The sequence below is a fragment of the Chlorocebus sabaeus genome, chromosome 21 (assembly GCF_047675955.1).
Source record: "Chlorocebus sabaeus isolate Y175 chromosome 21, mChlSab1.0.hap1, whole genome shotgun sequence".
NCBI lineage: Eukaryota > Metazoa > Chordata > Mammalia > Primates > Cercopithecidae > Chlorocebus > Chlorocebus sabaeus.
Window position 1 is genome coordinate 60,790,705 of NC_132924.1, and position 22,903 is coordinate 60,813,607.

At 34.2% G+C, this 22,903-nt stretch overlaps 1 protein-coding gene across 6 annotated transcripts in view; it reads right to left on the reverse strand.

Moving 5' to 3' along the window:
* The window catches only part of AKAP9 (A-kinase anchoring protein 9), a 171,501-nt gene that overhangs the window by 40,257 nt on the left and 108,341 nt on the right, over nucleotides 1-22,903 (reverse strand). For 4 of the 6 annotated variants that reach the window (XR_012090367.1, XM_073009135.1, XM_073009136.1 and 1 more), the window contains 7 exons: nucleotides 18,616-18,848; nucleotides 10,210-10,372; nucleotides 9,163-9,375; nucleotides 6,215-6,447; nucleotides 4,820-4,939; nucleotides 1,180-1,356; nucleotides 415-519 (listed from right to left, as the gene is read on the reverse strand). Coding sequence is in view for 5 of the 6 variants with exons in the window: in XM_073009135.1 (XP_072865236.1) it covers nucleotides 415-519; nucleotides 1,180-1,356; nucleotides 4,820-4,939; nucleotides 6,215-6,447; nucleotides 9,163-9,375; nucleotides 10,210-10,372; nucleotides 18,616-18,848 (1,244 nt within the window). In the remaining variant the exon portion in view is untranslated. Of the gene's footprint in view, nucleotides 1-414; nucleotides 520-1,179; nucleotides 1,357-4,819; nucleotides 4,940-6,214; nucleotides 6,448-9,162; nucleotides 9,376-10,209; nucleotides 10,373-13,189; nucleotides 13,507-18,615; nucleotides 18,849-22,903 lie in introns of those variants that run through there. The other 2 variants (XM_073009134.1, XM_073009137.1) reach the window with 2 other exon arrangements.

Here is a 22,903-nt window from a genome sequence, read left to right on the forward strand (position 1 = left end):
CACTATAATCTCCCGGGGCAATACAATTATAATAAAAAAAAACCACACAGCAAAGCAGCAATAATTCAGTATCTATTCTATGGTTATGAGAAAACGGATATTGCCTTTTGTCCTAACACTACTATGTCTCTCCACCCTCTACACGCCTGCTAAGTTGGCCTTCTTCCTGTTCCTCCGAACTTCGTCCTGCTTGGAGGCCTTTACACTGGCTATTCCATCTGGAGCACTCTTCTTTCCCATCAGCTTACTCACATGTTTACTGCCTTGTTCAAGGTCAATTTTGGCACTGAGCTGACAAACAGCCTCGACTGTGGTTTTAGATCATATACTCCATTCAGTTCAAATAATATTTTCAAGGTAACTGATTTAAAATAATTCAAACCACACTGTGTCATTTAAAAATAAACTCCTTACCTCTTTTTCCTTTCTGTCTATGGCATCTCGCTCAGCCTGCAGTTGTACTTCTAGGGACAATTCTGGTTTAGCTTCTACAGCTCCAAACTGTTTTCGGTCCTCTACCTTTAAATATGTAAAAATTTTCTCAAAATTTCATAAACTAAATCCTGATTATCTAGTTTTTTTGTTTTTGTTTTTTTGTTTTGTTTTGTTTTTTTTGAGAAGCAGCAATCCTGTTTCTCCAATTAGAAGTAGAAAGTGTACTTTTAATTAGCGAATAATTAAAAAGTTGGTCAGGCACAGTGGCTCAAGTCTGTAATCCTGGCACTTGGGAAGCTGAGGCAGGTGGATCACCTGAGGCTGGGAGTTTGAAGCCAGCCTGACCAAAATGGAGAAACCCCATCTCGACTAAAAATACAAACTCAGCTGGGTGTGGTGGCTCATGCCTGTAATCGCAGCAACTTGGGAGGCTGAGGCAGAACAATCGCTTGAACTGAGGAGGCGGAGGTAGTGGTGAGCTGAGGTTGCACCAATGCACTCCACACTCGGCAACAAGAGCGAAACTAGGTCTCAAAAAAACAAAACAACAACAACAACAAAAAACTCTTCCCTTCTCAGGACTAAGACATGCAAGCAACATTTGGAAATAAGAACAAACAGAAATGGTTATGATGTCAACAGAGACATAAACATATTATGTAATAATACCTACAAGAAGTTGACAATTTAAGAGCATTCTTCATTAAAACACTTAATAAAGTTAGCCCAAATAAAATGCCACACCTTTTGAAAAGTATCTGCACTCACAAGTAGCGCCTGCTCCAGTTCTCTTACTCTGAACTCCAGTTTCTCTATTTCTTCATTCCTTTCCTGTATATCCCTTTGAAGCTGCTCTTTAGAGAGCAAAAGCTCACTGCATTTGTCTGTTTTTTCCTTCAGATGATTTGTTAACTGTTCAACCTGAAATATAAGAGGCAAAAAATTTAATTAAAAAAAATTTCAGCAAGCTAGTTAGTATACGTTGAGTTACCTCTCATTTTGGATATCTACAATCCAAAATGCTACAAAATCTGAAACTTTTTTGTTTGTCTGTTTAACAAATGGAGTCTTATTATGTTGCCCAGGCTGGAATGCAGTGGCTATTTACAGGCATGATCATCATGCACTACAGCCTCAAACTCCTGGGCTCAAGCAATCTTGCATCAGCCTCCTGAGTAGCTGGGACTACAGATGCACACCAACAAGCCTAGGTCAAAATCTGAAACATTTTGAGCACTGATATCATGCTCAAAGGAAATGCTCATTGGAGCATTTCACATTTCAAATTAGGCTGCTGGATAGGTAAGTATAATGCAAATATTACAAAATTCAAAATATCTGAAATCTGAAACACTTCTCTCAAACATTTTAAAGAATACTCAATGCATATAAAACATATCTTCATTTCAAAAATTTTCTTTCCAAAAAGCATTTTTTAATGTTATGCTAATTTCACTTTGTATAAAGATAGCAACTGTTGTCTTCAACAAAGGTGACATTTTACAAGTTGAAAATATTAAGCAACGCTAGTAGATCACAAATAATATTGCTTTCAAGTAATCCTTTAAAAAAAGTTCTTTCTCTTAAGACTAAGACTTTCTCCACCTAGGAAGAGGGGAAAAATGCATTTTTCATAAGGCTGAATTATCTAATGGCACAACCACACTAAATCCTAATAAAGATGACAAATTTGCAGAGTACTGATTTACTCTTGTATGAGATAAAATGACCTAAATAAATCTTTTATGGACTATATTTTGAAAATAGTCATTGGGAAAGCTTTTTCAATCTATACATTCCATCAGCCCAGGAAAGAGACAAGGATGAAGGGGAGTGAGAGGGATCTGCGCACCTTGAGGGTTTCCCTAAGTGTCTCTAGTCTTCGTTTCTCCTTTAACCAAAATAATGATGTGTGCCAAGACCTATTCCCTAAGAATAATATGGAGATCCCTTCAAGTGAATGGTTCTGTGATAGAAGAATACAGGAAGGATTAGTAGTACTGTAAGGAAAGTGAGGAAGGAAAGCTTACTTTAAAAAAAGCAACATGTGATGGTAAGAAATAAAGTAATTCTACCTTTTCTTTTCAGTGAAATATTCTGAGGAAATTATCTAAAAAACGACAGTTATTTCTCAGAACACTAAAGGAATGTAAGCTTAACTATAATTTCAGGTTCAAGGATGATAGCAATAAAGGCACTGATACGTGCAGTTGGTTTTAAAGAGAAAAAGAAAAAAAGGAAAAAAAAAAGTTGCTGAGGAGAAACTTTAATAAGTTGATTAAGATTTGGAGTAAGGTAAAAAAAAAAAAAAAAAGGCAACAATGTAGGTACAATAAAATGGTGTAACAGTTAGAAAAAAAAAAATCAAACATGCACATCTTTGTTAGTTTCTTAAAAGTTTCATGAGTGAAGCAGGCCAACCTTTCAAGTAAAAGAAAACGACATAATAGGAAATGACAGGTTAAATATTCTTTGAACTACAATAAATGACTACTTTTTTTTTTTTTTTTGAGACGCAGTCTCGCTCTGTCGCCCAGGCTGGAGTGCAGTGGCTCGATCTCGGCTCACTGCAAGCTCCGCCTCCCGGGTTCACGCCACTCTCCTGCCTCAGCCTCCCGAGTAGCTGGGACTACAGGCGCCTGCCACCGTGCCCGGCTTATTTTTTGTATTTTTTTATTAGAGACGGGGTTTCACCGTGTTAGCCAGGATGGTCTCGATCTCCTGAACTTGTGATCCGCCCGCCTCAGCCTTCCAAAGTGTTGGGATTACAGGCTTGAGCCACCACGCCCGGTCCCTAAATGACTACTTTTTAAAAGCCGAAAATATGTTTGTCAGAAATGGGGCAATAACTAGAAACTGTGGAGACTGATAACTTTTGTACTACTCTACTAGATAACATTTTATTACAAGGAGTTTATAGGCACTCTGTACTTCTTTGGTTTTCTTTTAAGAGAAACGAAATCCACTAAACTGTTCAGAAATTACATTCAAAATAAAAATTGTTTTCAGAAATAATACTAAAGTCTTCACTATGTGCCAGCTCAACACTCCTATGATGTGCGTGCTATTACGATCTCTATTTTAGAAATGAATTAACAGAGATTTCAGAGGCTAACTGACTTAGTTATTGTCATTACCTAGTAAATGGCAGAGCCATGATACAAACTGGGATTGCCTTACCCTAAACACAATGTCTTTATCACCATGACAAGCCATCTTTAGGTATTCATACAATGAATCCTCTCTCATTTATGTAGCATTCATTTGGTAAATGTGGAGTTTTGACTATGTTTCTATGAGGAAAACAGGTAGTTGGGGTGAAAAAGGAGAAGCAGGAGACTGGTTAAGAGGCTACCACAGGGATCCAGGCAAACAAATGACAACTGGTATTTAGGAAGATGAACAAAAGTGCAAAGAACAGAAAGATGTAGTGCAATCTGACCCATCAATGGGTTGGAAGTAGGGGTTGAGAAAAAGAGGGGAATCAAGGCTGATTCTAGTTCTCAGCAATGGGGCAGGTTAGAAGAAACAGAATTTACTGAGATGAAGAAGGAAAATGTTTTATGCTTGTCTTTCTCTGGTTGTGGCTAATCAGGAATCAAGACTCTCTTTTGGACATGTTAATTTTGAGACATCTAAGCAGAGACAGAGTAGGCACTGGATATCCAATTCTGGAGCTTAACAGAGATGTCACATATGAAAATACAGACGTGGAGTCATTTATATATGACTGCCTGGGAAGAGGCTACAAATAGGAAATAAGAAGAGGCCCAAGTGTAAGTTTTGGGGCACTCCATCATTTATGTTGGGTAGGAAAAGGAGAAACAAAGACTAGAGGAGAAAGACCAGCAGAGTAGGTGTGTCACAGAAACCAAGAGAAGGAAGTATTTATGGCAGAAGGCTGCAATAAATGCCTCCGAATGGTTGAGTAGGATGGAGACAGAGTTGGATATTAGCTATAGCCGTCAGGCTCTGGGTCACCTTCACAAGAACAATTTAAATGGAGTAGAAAGTATAACCCTACTGAGAAACAAGGGTTGGATACTTCACTGCAGTGGACTAATAACAGAATAGGAAATGGGAAAGTAAAGAGTGAACAGAGATAACTCTTTTGGTCACTTTTGTTAGGAATGGGAATAAAGAAATTGTAAAACAGAGTTTATTTAATTGGGAAAGACATAAGCAGATGGAAATTATTCCAAATTTCAATACCAACAATTTTTAGGGTTAATTACCTTCTCTTGCTTAAGTAATATTAAGTTTTCTGATTTTGAAGATTTACATACAAAAGAAAGAATCCACTTTTAAGTTTTTAATGATATGCATCTTATTTTACACTTGATACAAGTTACTGTAAAGTGAGCAATGTCAGTAAAGTTCTTACCTCTCTAGTTTGATGTTCACTGATAGGCTGGAATCGAGGAACAACCTTAAGTTGCTGTTCTAGTTTCTGTATTTCCTGTTGGAATACGTCTCTCTCATGTTCTCTATCAATGGCTTGCTCCTAAAAGTTTAATAATAATAATAATGACAGTAGCTGAACAAACAGTATTTAGTGAAGCTATTATTTGTTACTTCCCCTTTAGATACATGTTAGTTTTGTTTGAAGACAAAGGACTGATGACCATGGAATATCCCAAACCACAAAAATTTTAAAAGATAACATTTAATTTTAATTTTAATTAATTTATTTATTTTTTGAGACGGAGTCTCGCTCTGCCGCCCAGGCTGGAGTGCAGTGGTGCAAACTTGGCTCACTGAAAGCTCCGCCTCCCGGGTTCACGCCATTCTCCTGCCTCAGCCTCCCGATGGCACCCGCCATCACGGCCGGCTAATTTTTTTTTGTATTTTTTAGTAGAGACGGGGTTTCACCGTGTTAGACAGGATGGTCTCAATCTCCTGACCTCATGATTCACCTGCCTCGGCCTCCCAAAGTGCTGGGATTACAGATGTGAGCCACCGCACCCAGCCAACATTTTATTTTTTATATGCCATATAACCTATTTGGGCTCCTCAACAAAACTTCAAGTATTAATATCTAAATATTATTTGAAGTACATTTCTTTTTTTATTCAAGTAATATTAAATATAGGATGAAAAAATATTCATCTTAAAATGAATTTCCTTTTTTGGAACAAAGGAGGAATTCCACTGTTAGTTTAGCCATTAAACAAAATAAATAAAACAAATTGTTTGGTAAATCAGTTTCTTGAATCCTAATCTAGGTTTTATGCCTAAAGTTATAAAATGAGTAAGTATCTGATTCTCTGATCTATGAAGAGAATATCAGGTTTAAGTGAAATCTCAAAGGAAAAAAAAATGTGAAATTAGAGATTTAACATCTTTTTGGAAGAGAGTAATGGCAGCATGACCACTGTCACAGGCCCATTTCCAAGAACACACTGTTACCTGTGTGTATCTTTTACAGGTGAAACAGTGGTGGCCCATTATCTCTTTGCCTATCTTACCCTGTGGTTAAATAAAAAACTAGAATAAGCTTCTGATCTGAATTTGGAAACGTAAACTAGTGGGGCTTATTCATAATTTTTATTATGTATAATTCAATACATAATAAAATGTACTGATTTTAATTCTGAGTGCCGTACAATAAAAATTAATGATTGGAATAGTACTTTTTGATCAATTAGCAGAATCGACACCTAATAAAACATTGAAAAACTAATTCAACAGTCTTTTCATGACTTAAAATTCATAGCCTAGTATACTAGCAAAGAACATTCCACTGAGAAAAATCAACATTCAACTTGAGAATACTTACATCTAAAAATTTTCTCATTTTTTCTAACTGCTTTTCCAATGCTTGGTTTTGCTGTCTTAAATCCATTAGTTCAGCATTTTTTTCTTGTTCCAGCTCGATAAACCTACTGACTTGTTCTTCCACGTCTATTTCTAGAGCTTTCACTTGTTTTTGAAGGTCATCACGTACTTTTTCAGCTTGACATTGTACTTCTAGTTTTTCCTTCATTAATTTTTCTGTCTCCTGTAGTAATTCTGTACATTAATACAAAGTATACTGAATTAAATCATAATTAATGATGTTATGATAATGAAATCCCTGATAACTATGTCCAAATTTTACCTTCATGAAATAAAAGGCTGAGAATAATTTTAAATACACATGAAAGTAAATATTCTCTTATGAAAATATCAAAATTATATTAAAATACTTCTATATAAGTAAACAAGCTATTAATAAAATTATGCAGAATTAACAAAAATATGTCCTGTCACTAAAAATAATATTTTTTGTGAAAACAACATAGCAAATGACCAAAAAACATCTATTTTTACTATTGGGCAAAGAACAAAGTCCAATTAAATTCAAGCACAGAAAAAAACTCACCTCTTTCTTCACCTCAGGCAAAAAGCAATTCATTCCAAACCCATAAAGTCAATTTTATTTGCATACACAAAAAACATGAAGATCAAACACTGTAAATCTTTAACCAAGGCAAGTCTAAGAGTTACAGAAATACAAATACAGCTATAATTGAAATTTCCTGTTAGTCTTACTCCTTATTAGATCCATATTCCTGAGTTGCTTTTGCATGGTCACATGTATGTGGATCAAGGGAAAACTGACATTTATGAGAGGCAGTATGGTGTAGTGCTTAAGAACAGACTGCAGGCTCAACCTAGCTCAGCAACTTAACTCCCATTTGACAATTATGATGACGTCCTTTAGTTTCCTTATATGTAAACTGAGAATAATATTATTACTGATTTCTTAGAGTTATTTTGGCATTAAATGAGTGAATATATGTAAAGAAGAGTGTCTGAGGTATGGTAAGCACTATGTGTTAGCTATTATTATTAATATAACAGTGTATATAGTAAAAATAAAACAATCTTCTAATGAAGAAAATGGAAAGAACATATCCCTAGGGTCTTTAAATTAACTGGTATGCCAACATTGTACTCAGGACTAGGAATCTCTAGAAAACAGCTTTCCTTTTAAAACAATACTAATATTAGATGTTAATACAAAAATAAATCAACCAAAAAGTCACTTATTAAATTTTATTGATCTTTTGCTACCATCATCTTACATACTTCCTGATTTAGAAGGAACATTTTAAAAACTCATAGATTGAAAGAGTTTAATATATTTATTAAATGTTTTCTTAAAAAAATCAAACTGGCTGGGTACGGTGGCTCACGCCTGTCATCCCAGCACTTTGGTAGGCTGAGGTGGGCGGATCACCTGAGGCCAGGAGATCAAGACCAGCCTGGCCAACATGGTGAAACCCTGTCTCTACTAAAAGTACAAAAAATTAGCCAGGTGTGGTGGCTCCCGCCTGTAGTCTCAGTTACTCAGGAGGCTGAGGTGGAAGTGAGCTGAGATCACACCACTGCACTCTAGCCTGGGCGACTGAGCAAGACTCCATCTCAAAAACAAACAAACAAACAAACAAACAAAATCAAAATGGTTTTAAGCTCTATGCAAAAACAGACATCATAAGATGATGGTCAGTATGAATCTCAGATGTTAATTTCAATGAAAATTTGTACTTTTATCGTAAGAAAAGTTTTTTTTTGTTGTTGTTAAAAACTGTAAGTATGAAACAACAGCAACATTGCAAAACTAGAGATGTTAGTTGGTTGAAAATCCAGAGGTCACCCACATTTTGGAGTTTCAAGTCTACCACCCAAACACTGGCCATGCAATTGTATACACACACCTGCTCCCGCTGCTGCATCGACTGCAGCATCTACTAGTCCTAGGAGAATAGAGAAAAACAACAAAAAAAGATACAACAAAAGTATAATTTATATGTCTCCCACTTCCTAAAATGGGATAATGCACATGCACACACACGTATCAAAAGCAAGAGTTGAAGACACTGATTATCACTGGTAATATTTTGAGAAGTTCCAGTATTTCTTGAATATTTTGCATGACATATACTTTCCACATTAAAAATTCCAAACTAAACCCGTTTAATTAATTTGAGCAGCCGGAAGAAATTTAACTATATTACAAAAATGTATGCTGTATTTCTAAACCGATAAAATGAAATAAGTGAAAAATTAAAACATTTAAAAATCCAACTGCATGTGTAACATAAAAGAGGACATGGTAAACAGGATTTAAAGTTCCATCGTTACAAAGACTGACATTTACTGCTAAACAAACTTTCACTTCAAGATATTACTTAATTTCTTATTTAATGAAAAATGAAAGGTTACTTATACATTTAAGTATTATTTGAATTCCTACTTAAACTAGATGTCAGCCTACCAGCCACTGACCTTTTTAAATCTACTCTGCTTGCAAGTCAAAAATCCCTTCCACCTGCTCATTACTAGTGCCAGATCAGTGCTTTTAGATATTTAATCCAAGTATACATTTTTGCTGCTTCTCTGCTATTAGAACTAAACCTTATACAATTTTAAAAATATCCTGCCTCATTATTTGCAGCTTTCTCTTGAAGCAGAAGTCTGAGGATAAATGAAGAACTATCTTTTCCTGTTAACATCTGCCTAAGGAAAAAGAAAAAGACAAAGAAAAAAAAAAAAAAACCTAATTCCACATGATTGGTTAATGAGACATTTATCTATAAGGTAGATTTTCTTATAATTTTTCAAATCTCTCTATAAAATATATGAATAATGGCACTGAAAGAGGAAAAAAGCCACTTTAAGCCTTTGAAGAATATAAATAAAATCAGTGGAATGTTTCATACAAATTCAGAAAATACATACGTTGTTCAACTGGGCCTGCCTCTGCTTTCATAGCTTCCTTTTGTCTGGACAGTAATTCTCTTTCTTCTTGGATCTGCTGTTGCTCTGCCTCCAATTCTTGCAATCTGTTACTTGCACATAACAACTCCTGCTCAAGACGATCTATTATATCAGTTTTTTCCTGAATTTGCCTTTCAAAAAGAGTTTTTTCATCTGCATAGCCATCAATGACACCTATAAAATAAAATTAACAGAAAATAGAACTATTATTCATTTCAGATTCATCCACTAGGTTTTAATATACACAACAAAAGGTGTACTGTTAGCAAAACTTTCTATCATTCCAACCTATTAAAAGTCTTGAATGAATTTGCTGCTCATCACAACTACTACCAACCTTTAATAGGGTATGGTCAATGCAGACATTTCATTGTTTACCATTGTGCATAAACATGAAATTTCTCTGAATTTTCTAATACTTTGCCATACTAAAGTATCACATCACGTAGGTGTAACTCACTTTATTAAACAGATATAAACAATAAGTTTCTGAAAAGCTTAATACAAATTAGATGCTTGTGAACTGAATCACATTTTGAAAATTAGAAAGTTGGTATTTTAAGTAATTTTAGAAGGCCAACACCCGTAACAGCAGAGAAGAATTAAAAAGAGCATAGGGCTTTAGAGATTCAAAGCCTGGAATCACCATTTAATGGTAATGGTGCCCTTTAACAATTTAATAACATCTTTTAGCTTCAGTTTCCTCATCTTTAAATTACAAAGGTTGTCTTAGGATGGTGTGATTATGGTAACAAGTCACCACCATCCTTTTTGGTATTTTCTGAAATTATTAATATTTTCTGTAATTCTATAAATTCTTTTTATAATTAAATATATATATATATAGTTTTAAAAATTGCTTGGAGGAACTTTGAAGATAAACCACAAGTACTTTTTAATAGTCACTCTAAATTGGATTGACGGCTTCCAAACCTGGCTGTGCATCAAAAGTCTCTATTTTAAGAGTGAAATTTCTGTACCCTTAGTTGTCAATGGCAAATTGCTCACCCTCAGCCTTACTGAGCTCCACAGCTAGCTGTTCTCTGGCCCTGGACTCCTCATGAAGGCGCTCTCGAAGGTCCTCTTGGCACTTAAGGGACTCTGTTGCCTCTTGTTTCTGTCTAAATGACTCACGCATCAACTCTGTCTGTGTAACTTTCGCATGTTCAAGCTAAACAAAGAGGGAAACAATACATAAAAGAAAACAAAGTGTGGAAATACTAGTTTCGTTCCCCATTAAAGCTGGAAAAAAGGGGGATTTTAAAATAAAGATACACTACTGAATTGTAGTCATTTAGATATTACCAGTGCATGCTAAGATTAGCAGGCAGGATAAATCAGAGGAGACATTTATATTGGCTGTGCACAACTTTCTGTAAAGTGACATATTCTAGCTTTACTGAACAAAAGAATATGCTTCTTTTGGATATAAGCCACTTTAAATCAATGGCTGTGTAGTTTATCATATAAAAGAAGATATAAAATTAACAAAGCACAGGCATTTATTGTATTTGCCAAAGAATTTTATGTAGCTATATGGTCTATGATAAACTTTCTTTTACATTTAGTATTTATGGATTGTGACTCCTACAGTATCTGTTGTATACTGTAGGGGACTAATAATACATGATTAATACAGTGGCATCAATTAACAAAACCATAGTGGCACAACAAAATGAAATTATATTTATAATCCATGTACTTAACTAAAAGCTTTGTATTTCTGTCCATTTGTGAAACATCTAAAGCTCATGAATATTCAGCTTATTTTCAAAACCTTACAATACACAGACATTAACCATAAACACAGATTCCTTAAAATACTACCAATAGCACATACTGACTATATTCTTAAACAATTTTTTAAGATGATAGGAGGCTTAAGGCCAAAGCTCTCTTGATCACTGCTACTAAATGAGCTCTATGAAACTGCAGAAAACTACTGTCTCTGCCTTAGTTTTCTGAGCTTTTGAATATTAGTACCTGCTTATCTGTTATTACTGAAACAATTACATGGGAAAAAATTGAACTCAAATGTTTCTAGTATTTAGTCCAAAAATTTTAACAAAAAATCATCACATATATTAATAACAGGCTCACAGTAAAGTCATAAGAATTTGTAAATTTATATATAAAGTACTTTGTGCATTAAAAAGATATTACTCCATTTTAAGCTTAAAATATGATCAAATGTAGTGGTTTCTAATTTATAGACACATATCGAAAATGTATTACAAAATCATGATAATATTAAATAATACTTTATTGTTAAAGACTTCTGCTTTTCACATCCGAGCAGCATTTGTCATGGCGAATGGATTTGAGTAACTATAGTTTTTGATGGCCGCTCTAAATCAATTTCCAAAATATCCAGTATGCGATTATTCTTGTTTTAATAGGATATTTCAAGTATCACTTATAACATACTTAAAATTAATATGAATACACATATAAGACTCATAATAGAAAATTAATCCTACATTCTAAATTATAAATTATTTCCTAAAATACCCATAATATGTTATCTCAAAAGGAGTATTTTTACTTTTAGTTGGCAAGAGTTTTTCCTTTAAGTGTGGATAATTAATATCATTAATTTTTATTATAAAGACACATAATAAAGTATGAACTATTTTATATACAACTACTTCCTGAATTTACAGTCACAATCCATATTTTAAAAACATATCAATTGCTTTTATATACACATATGTCATTTTTTTCTGTTCATTACATAATGACTATCTAGTAAATACACATGACTAAAAAGGATATGCATTTTTTTTCCTTTTTCAAATTTACTATAGGGATACAACAAAGGATTTACAATAAAATAAATGCTTGCTTTAGGTAAGTAAATTAAATAAGTCTTTGTTTCCATGTTCTACTTCTTGACAAGATTTAACCAGGCTTATAATCCATTTAAATATTTATCATAAAACCACAAGAAAAAACTTCAGTTTTATAAAACAAAAAAGTTGGAACAATCAAATATAGTAAATCTAGCAAAAAAATTTCATTCATTACAGCAGATGAGATTCATACTTTATCGGGAGATAAGAGACACCCTTCAAATGTTCATCCAAATACTTAATAAAGAATCTTCTTCCATTCAGAGTATGTTTATTTCTAATATCTATAACAATATGAAGTATATAAAATTTAATATTCAATATTTCCAAAATATTTAAGAAACTTATAATTACATTAAAAGTACATGTAAAGTATCAGTTAATATTCTGTCACTTTAATATAAAAGTTGCAAAAGAAGTAACAAAACTATTCTGAAAACCATTTGGCTTGTTAAATATTAACTAGTACAGGATAAAGCTATGAAAGTCATAAAAAGTGCCGAATAACTTTTAGTTATACTGAATAACTTGTAGTGAACCTGAAATACTAAATATTCAAGCCTCTTTATGCTAAACACTTATCCTTAACAATGTTTATAAAATACATTTCATATAAAAAGCAGAAAGGGGTCTTGTTCCACAAGATTAGGAGGCATATTAAAAACAAAAAGTAAGTTCCTTAGGTTGTTAAGAATATTAAAATAGAACCCAAGCTTCCTTTTTTCCTTGTCTGGAACATCCAATATATCATGATTGTAAATATTTCCTAATTGCTCAATGACAATTCACTTAGCTGTTTTATGAGTATCACAATACCCAGTCTCTCAAATATAATAATTATTCCATTCTTATTCAGGATGGGCATCACAAACATACAAAAGCAAGAATCTTAAGGAAAAGCAAGATATTTTTAAACAACCTGCCTGGCATTGGAGAAATGTAATATTATCTCATTCTGCTTTCTGTAATTAAAAACATAGCCAAGTTGGAACTCAGACCAAATTTAGCCCTTAAATACATCTAGGATGAATGAATAGTAACACATCAAACAAGGTTCTATCCCATTTAGAATTAATATAGACACTGAAAATTTAATTTCTCATTATAGTGTTTAAATGAATATTTTTTATACTTACTGAATAAGGAGGGGTAGGCAGTGAAATTTTAGAAATAAGCTTTAATATATGTCCGTTTCTTTTATGAATAAAATGGAAAATAGAAGTATTAACAATTACTGAGTTATTTTCATCCAAATGTTCACATAGAGGAAAAGGATGTGGTAAAGGCACACGAGACTCAACCTCATAAATGTCTTCATCTTGCTCTTCTAACCAGGAGCCACTGAGTTTGACAGTTGCCAAATAGGTGCTATAAGAATCCATCTCAGAAGATATAGCTGCCAAGCTTCCTAATTTGCTTTATCAGTTTTCTAGTACATTAAAAAGTTCTTTTTAGTTTATCAAGATCTATCATAGTAGTATAAAAATTTCCTTTTTTAGCACCACCAAATAAACATTATAAAATTAATTCATACAACTGCACAATAAAAGGAAGGGAAAGTCCAGGAAAAAAACTAAAAATCTAAAAAAACTTAGGTCTCTTATCAATCTTCATCCCCCCCTCAAAAAAACCCAAACTAAAACAAAAACCAAAAAACAACAAAAAACAAAAAGCAAGCAAACAAAAACACCTTTTAAACTAGCATAACTAAGTCCTTGAAGAATAAAAATATAAACATCTAATTAGATGAGCAATAAAACTGCTTTTAGTATCAACGATGTCTATAGTAATAAGTAAGCCTTCAAAGTAGAACCTGGCAGGGAAGGTCAAGTTTGAAATCTCCATAGAAGCAGTCTTGAGAAATCCAGTTGCAACATTATTTCCCTTGCTCTTGCTGCTTCATTCTATTCAAAAGGAAAAGCTCTTTTGAACTGAGCTATTCAAGTAGCCTCTCATGCTGAGCCAAAGGATTCTAGTCAGTGTCCCCTGAGGAAAAGGTCAGAACAGAGGGTGTGGTTTAATGTCTTTACCTATAGGTACACTGACAGGTGGAATGTGAATTAATACGCCCACAAAAAAGCCTGCCAGACAGGATCCAAGTTCCACGTCACGACTTTGAAAGGGCATTTAGACAAGTTTATAATGTCTGTAAGATAAGCTGGTGTTTTTCCATTCCATTAAAAAATTGCTTTAATTTAAAAATGTGAAATTAATTATGTTGGAGTCCACATTAGTAGTAATAAGTTATTCAAGTATATAAAGTAACCATAATTATTTCTGGAAAATTAAAAACTTACTTTTGCTATTTCCTTAGAAATATTACTCATCTTTCAAGCAGCCACTAAAACTAAATATAGACATTTCAGTTATAACCTATTTTCATATTGTTTATGGAGTACATGTTAAGGAAAAAATTCTTTTTAAAGCTGCACTGTATATAATAGTTGAAAACTATACCACTTAAGGTATCCTATGAACCCTGACTAAACTTTAAAAGCCCAAGTTATATATAATAGCCTCTGGGTAGCTCCAGAAACCTGGGCAATGGTGAATAAGTAAGCCACTCAGAATTTTAGATCAACAACTTACTTTTTAATATTAAAAGATTTTCAATAATGAAAGTTGTTTTAAAGAAAGGAAAAAGCCCTCATTTTGGTGTTTTCCTATCCAGTAACTAAATATCCTAAATCCACAAAGCCTTTATTTAAATGGGAAAATGCATGCTAAAGAAGGCAGGTAATACCAACACAAATCCATTCTACAGTGACTCACACTATAAAGTTGTGTAAGCCAGTACTCAAACCATTTCACGGTAGGTAGGCTAATAATTAAGGCAGAGAAAATTACATTTTCTACAGAAAGCCAGAATTTACAGGGAAATGGATTGTATTTCCTGTGGAGGGGCAGTTGCCTCTTACAAGTCTGGACTAGGCAATAAAAATTTTTTATTAGGCTTTCTTATGCGACCCTCCGGTTAGTCTGTGAAGGTGTCTTAACAAAGCACGTTCACAGGCTAACTGGAGGGTTGCATAAGAAACCCTAATAAACACCTATACAAGATAGAGGACTAATCTTATCACTGCTGCAGCTAAATGTTACTTTAGTGGGGCTTTGGCAGATAGAAGTTGTCAATATCCCAGCTGCTCAGCTTTATGAACTGTGGGGACCCACGCTTAGCCTATCAAATACCTCTTAAAATACTCTTTCCCTGCTCCCTCTGCAAACTACAGTTTGTTTTGATAATCTGATATCCAAATTCTGTTATTTGAAGCAAAAACAAAATCTGTAAGTAAGAAACAGCCCTTTATAAACAGTAACATTTAGGTCAGGATAAGAACTAACTACAAAGATACGAGAGAGAAATTACTGAGAAAAATGGACCAAAAAAAGTAACAGATTAAGATGATTACACTATAGGGCAAAGAGTCCTCATAACAATATATTAACTGATGGAATATTATATTAATTCATGTTCATAAAGATGACCTGGAATTAAAATAATTGAAATTACAGTCTATTGCTTCACCCATTTTTGGAAGCATGTAAAACTTGCTTTCATCCATGTAAAACAAAAACCTGTAAGTAAGTAGTTATATTAGGAACACAGGTCAAGGTAAGAAGCTTACACAAAGAAAATAGAGTAAAATTAGGGCAAAAAAGACTCAAAAAAGCAGTATTAAAGAAAGATGATTCAGGATAGTGGCATACAGCCCTTGTAACAACAGTAATATTAGCTGATGATATATTAATTGATGTTCAGAAAGGTGACTGAATTAGAATAATTCAAATTATATTCTATCTTGCTTCCCCTGTTTTAGAAAGCAAATAAAACTTCTTGCAATCAAAAATAGTTAAAATATGACTTAGAAGAACACACTTTTAATTATCCAGACTAGCTTATTATCCCTGGGTTTCAGATAATCGAGATTTTAATGTATATTTGAAGGCTATTAATTTGCAGCATAGAGTTGTTTCCTAAACAAAATAGCTTTACTTAAATCAAATAATGTCAAACCATTTAACCACCTTTCTTCATAAATTATTTTCTTCAAACTGTAAAACACTTTTGTTGCTCTCTTTTGGACTTTGATTTGTTCACCTATTTTTCTAAGTTATTTCACAGAGGGCCTATAACCTGTAAACATTACCCAGATGGAGCCTGGACCAATGCTGAGCATACTGGGGACAATACTTGAAGGCAAAATGTGTTTCAGTATATTGATTACAGTTATGTTTCAAACACAACAATGACAAAACAAAATCTTAAGTCATACTACTGTTTCATCCTCAGATTCCTTTTCTTGAGAAAATATAGAAGCAGGTAGCTTTGATGTTGTAATTCTTAAAAACAAGTATTAGGAAGCCCATGAAAATTTCTTATAGTGAAAATCACACCATGGGAATAAATTACATATCCATTAATTTCTTCCAAGGCCTAGGGGAACCTCTTGGTAAATAACCTCCTATGGCTCTAAATAATACTTCTGGATTCTGGAAAACTTTAATTGCTGAAAAACTATTCCCAAAGAAGAGAATGGTTTTGATTTCTACCTGATCCAGGAGTCTAGAATCTGTGAAACCATACTCTCAAAGATAACATTTCTGCAGAACCACAAAGAGACTACTGAATAAGGATTGTGTTGAAGAGATTACCTCTCTAAGGGCCTTACGGCAGTCTCTTAAGCATTCTTTTTAATGCTATCATGAAAGCTATCCCAACCAGTAGGAACCTAACAATAAAGTAAATATAAGCCTGATTGTATGGTAGCCTGTCCAAGCAAAAGAGAGGTAAAACCATTGCAATAAATGTATTATAATATGGACTTGGACATATCACTGGGCAAGTTACCCCTCAAATAAAATATCTAAAGTAAATAACTCCTATAATACACATACGAAATCAGCCAATCAGCCTGTAAGGCAGATTCTTGTCCAGTGCCCTAATATTCAAAAATTTTGCCACTGAATGACTCATCTTAAGCATCAAGTCCCACAGTAAACTTTACTTGGTCCCCAGTACGCTCTAATATGTCAGATGCTGCTCTCTTCTCTGGTCTCAGAGTATTCTGTACAAAGCTATTTTCCTGAATTTCTCTTTTACTGAAAACACAAAGATATCACAGCATGCCTCCCAGCTGTTTTACATTTTGTTATAAGTGGAAAAAAAAAAGAAAGTTAAAGGGAAGTATACTGTTATAAAGTAGAACCAAATAATGACATGTTGAAGAGGAAAGTGGAATATAAGTTATTTCACAAAGATATTACACATTATTCTGTGTCAATCCGTTAAAAATATTCATCAGGTTTAAGATAATTTTAGTTATTAATTAATGAGACTATTCTGAAGAAATCAATGGCTTTAAGCATCTATCCATGGAAGATTAAAAACCGAACTGAAATTAGTTTAAAAGAAAGTTTTTAAAAACTCCTATTCGAAATGCTGAAAAATGTTATTTACTTAAGAAATACCTGATTTTTATAACTTATTATACCTAATATCAACAATTAGCTTAACATTTTATATAAAAGATGTTAGTACAGTACTTCAAAATTAAGCCAGAGAACAACGTGAACATTATACTAATAATCCACAGATTAGTGGTTCTCAAACTTTAGTGTGAATCAGAATCATGTAAAGGACTTATTAAAAACACAGGTTGCTGGGCCCCCAATTTCAGTAGGTCTGGGGTGGGGCCTAAGAATTTATATATTGAACATATCACCAGGTGATGTTGATATTGCTGGTTAAGGGCTGCACTTTGAAAAGTCTCTGCCGTAGGGTTACTGCTCTACACAAAGTTTTTGTGATCCATTCAGTGATATTTAAATTACAACAATATAGTAGAAGCTAAATAACACAGTGTGGATTTAGTATTTAACAAATTGGGAAGAATCTGGAAAATGCCATGGTCAGACTCCTACCGTACTTCACTACCTGGTCACATAAGCAGACAGCTGCTATGAGCTGTGGTCTTGGCCTGGGGAAGTGAATGTTTCAGGCGGAGCCCACATGCTTGACTATTGGCAGCATTAACAAATTTTGGAGAAGTTTCTCTCTAATAGCCTGTTAAAAACAAGTAGCCTATTGGAACCACTGACCATTTTTGATTTATTTAATATTTTTCACGTTGCTCCTCAAAAGACAAATACTATGTTGCATTAACTAAACTGTTCATAATTTACAATGGTATCAAGTAGTAGCAACAGCATTAATACTGGCCAAGATCCAGGTCAAAAGTACTTAATAGTGGTTAAGAAACAAAAAGTATTAACAGTTGTTTTCATATATAAAAGTACAAATCACAAAAATTAAATACTAATATACCCGAAATAAGCAAAAAACAAAACAAAACAAAAGCAGGACCATGTAGGAATTCAGTGTAGAATCATTTCTACTATACAACTTTCATACAACCAAAGGGATAATTAAGATGCATATGCATTCAAGCTTTGAAAATGCCAAACAGAAATCCATGAAAATATCGAAATTAGCTCAGTCGAGAGAGTGGGATAGCATATTGTACTTCAGACTCAGTACATATTAGCAATATAAGGAGGTTACCTGACTGCTAGTTTCACTTATGGCTTCTAGGAGTTTTTCAACTGCTGCTTGTAGTCGAGAGCTAATGTTCAGCACAAGTTCTTCATTTTCAGGGTCTATTTCAGTTCCAGCAAAACCACTCCTCACGAGTCGTTGTGACAGCTCTGTTCCTTCCTCAGTTACTTTTGACCATATATTAATGTCATTTCTTGGCGTATCACTTCCAGAATAAGAGGGAATGGATTCATCTGTAACTAGAATAACAGTATTTTAAAGGCATAAATTAATTATAATAATCATACTTTTTTAAAGTTATAAAACAAAATCAAAGTAACACTGGAAATCATGGAAATTGTAAGGTCTTTTAAAACAGCATTGCAATCAAACAAATAAAATATGCAAATATAGGATATAATATTATTCAATAACCAAGCAAAAGAATGAGAAATGTTATGCTAATAGGAATTTGCAGAAATTATTTGGGTAATTCAGTATTTTTTTCTTTGATAAAAATTTCTGAGATACCTATCAACAGAAATTTACTACATGCCCACCGTGCAGAGTTGGCTAAGTTATAGGGACATATAGGTGACGAGATCTGGCTCCAACCCTTGACGACTTTACAATGTAATGAGGAAACACATAAACAATCACAAGAAAAGAGAAGCATTGTGCAGTAGGCCGTTCCAAGTGTACAGAGGGATAGAAATAAGTGCTTGAATTTGTCGGGAGCAGACTGACTTTTGAGCCTACATTGGGATTACAGGATAGAAATAAGTGCTTGAATTTGTCTGGTGATGACTAACTTTTGAGCCGACACTGGGCAATATAATCTGCTCTGGCTACACAGTAAAAGGAACTAAGATCATTTTGTTGCTTGCTACTTTTTCAAGAGGAATACTGGGATAAGATTAGGCTGACAAGCAGTTCTAATTTAATTATGGACATTGTTATCTACATTACCCACACTATTCTTATTTCTTATGTAAAAAAAATGAGTTTGCATGGGTAGAAGATAAGCTTTCCAAGTGTTTTCTCTAAGCTATAATAAAAGCACAGGCTATTCACCACTGACATTAAATACTCATTTGTGGCAGATGTTACAACCCAACAGTGAAGTTTCCTGAAGAGGCATTACCTATTCTTTTATTACATGTAGTACATATTTGTTATCAGTAAGTGTACAAAGTTAACAAATTAAAGCAGAGGAAATCTTCAGGTACCAAGTGCTTGGAATAAGCACTCAGTTTGACACAGCTCTCAACTACAAGCAGCAGTCAAAAAACTCCTAGAAGCCATAAGTGAAACTAGCAGTCCAGTAACCTCCTTATATTGCTAATATGTACTGAGTCTGAAGTACAATATGCTATCCCACTCTCTCAACTGAGCTAATTTCGATATTTTCATGGGTTGCTGTTTGGCATTTTCAAACCTTGAATGCATATGCATCTTAATTATCCCTTTGGTTGTATGCAAGTTGTATAGTAGAAATGATTCTACACTGAATTCCTACATGATCCTGCTTTTGTTTTGTTTTGTTTTTTGCTTATTTCGGGTATATTAGTATTTAATTTTTGTGATTTGTACTTTTATATATGAAAACAACTGTTAATATTTTTGTTTCTTAACCACTATTAAGTACTTTTGACCTGTTCTACTTACTAGAACTTGTCTTGCTAAAGTAGCTAGTGCCATATTGAGTTCTCTTAATCTATGTAGTAATGACATCAGATACAGCTTCAGATGCAAGATCTGAATTCAGCACGATTCAATATTCACTAAGCACGTCTTCTTTGTAAGTCACTGGCTGTAGAGCCCAAAATTGCATTTTAGGGCATGATTTTAAATGTTTGCCATTATATATAGGTTTATCTAATTTTTAAGGTAACAGTAAATACAACTTTCACTTTGTGTTTTTATTCCCCAAAGTAAAAAACACATCAGCTACACTGTTACTTATTTATAGTACTCCATGTGCTCAAAATTGAATGCCTTGAAAATATTTAGAAGTGCAAGATAATCTTGGAATTTATAGCATCTTTATGGGAAAAATTAAATGCATTCTAGTAACATTTTCTTTCTCATGGGTACAGAAATGTGAGGCAAAGGGAACAGTGCGATATGATGGGAACTCTAGGCTTTTTAGGGCAAAGGGACATGGTGAAGTGGTGGTGAGGTAGGTGAGAGAGCTAAACGAAGGTAGCTGGAAAGTAAGCTGGATTCAAGTTGTAAATGGTCTTAAATTTTATAGGAACCTTAGGGGTTTTGCTATAAACAAATGGAAAGAGTAAATCATATTTTGAACAAGAAAATAATATCAAATATGTGAATCAGGAAGCAAACTGTAGCAATACAGAGGTAAGTTAAAGAAGGAGAAAAAATTGGTTACAGGTTATTTCAATTGTCTAGATGAGAAGGGATAACGACATGGACTAAGATGATGGGTGGTGGGGGGTGGTGTTGAGAAAGAGCACAGGTTGGAGAAGACAATGTAGAAGAAGACAAGGAAAGATTATTATGTATAAGATGACTCTGGGCTTCCAGCTTAGATGATTCTTAGGTGACAGAGAAATCATTAAGAAAAATACTAAGAAATCAGGAGAAAGTATACAGAGTAGGGATGAAAAATGATTAGTCTGAAGTGTTAATGGGATTTGTGGAGATGAGTCAACTGTTGGAATTTTGGGTCTGCAATGACTTAGGAGTCATTTGTAGAAAGGTGAGAGTTGAAACCTTGGAAGTAGATACATCTGTCTTAGGAGTAATATTTAGTGAGAGAAGGAAGGCAAAGTTGAAGCCTCTGTATATCATAATCTAACAAAAGAACCTGTGTTAAAAAATATCAGAGAGAGGCAGGAGAGACATGTTCCAGCAGACAAAAAAGGACAGCTTCAAGACACTTTAGTAACATTATTTGTCTAGAAAGATAAACAGGACAAGGACTGAGAAAATGCTATGGAGACTCCTGTGTTCACCAGCCTTGATTTCTATTCCTGCAGTACCAAAGCTGCTCTCTCAAAGGACAACACTGACCTCCCAGTTGTCAAATCATCTGGGTGCGGTGGCTCACGCCTATAATCCCAGCACTTTAAGAGGCCGAGGCAGGCAGATAACGAGGTCAGGAGTTCAACACCAGCCTGACCAATATGACCAAACTCCATCTCTACTAAAAAATACAAAAATTAGCTGTGCATGGTGGCACGTGAGGTGGAGGTTGCAGTAAGCCAAGATTGCACCACTGCACTCCCGCCTGGGCAACAGAGCAAAACTCTGTCTCAAAAAAAAAAAAAAAAAGAAAAATGAAAAGTTTGCTTAAATTTACCTTGAGCAGGGAAAAAAGGTGAGAAAAATCCAACACTTCTTACAGTTTTAAGGCAGTATGAAGATAGTCTAATGTTCTGGGCTATACAGAAGGAATCAACATGAAGAAAAGACTGAAGGTATTGTGTATTAGATGGGAGCAAATCTCAACCACAAAATACAGAGGGTGCATGAGAGCAACTTATAAAAGGTCTCTGAATGCTAGTTTCTTGAAATGGCTAATTTTTAAAAATAGACATTAAAGTACCTAGAAAAGGTGAAGATGTCAACTAGCTTAAGGTATTTTCTTAATAACATTTTGAAGGTATAAACCATCTGAAATAATCTGAATATGTTCCAAGAAAAAAGTGAATTTAAAAAAAAATCCTATAAAATAGAAAAATGAGAAAGACTTTAACAACTAGTCTTGGAGGGAAAAATTCAGAGGATAATATAGATTAGCAGGGGAATGTCACAAGATGCCAATAATAATCTTAGAATGTCCACTTTGGTAAACAGAATCATTTCAAAGTGGTGAACCTCTTGGATTTATGTCTTAAACATAGTAAATGATGGTTATTAAAGTCCTTTAGTTATCAACTTTATGAATTATATCATATTAATTCCCTGACAGATAACAATAAATTCCTCAGGTTAAAGCAGGATAGGCAATTTAATAAAGCCTTCCCTGCCCCAAAGGCTCTCTTCTATGGCTCCAATGGAAACCACTAGGCTCCAGTCTGACCCTGGTATCTGACAGTTGAGAAAACTGTACTGAAGCCCTGGGAGACTTAACAGGTTTGCCCAGTATCACAGTGGGCTAGAAAAGAAACAAGGCCTTCTGATTAGTTGCAGTGGTGCGATCTTGGCTCACTGCAGCCTCCACCCCTGGGTTCAAGCATTCTCCTGTTTCAGCCTCACGAGTAGTTGGGATTACAGGTGTGTGCCGCCACACCTGGCTAATTTTCATATTTTAAGCAGAGATGCGGTTTCACCCTGTTGGCCAGGC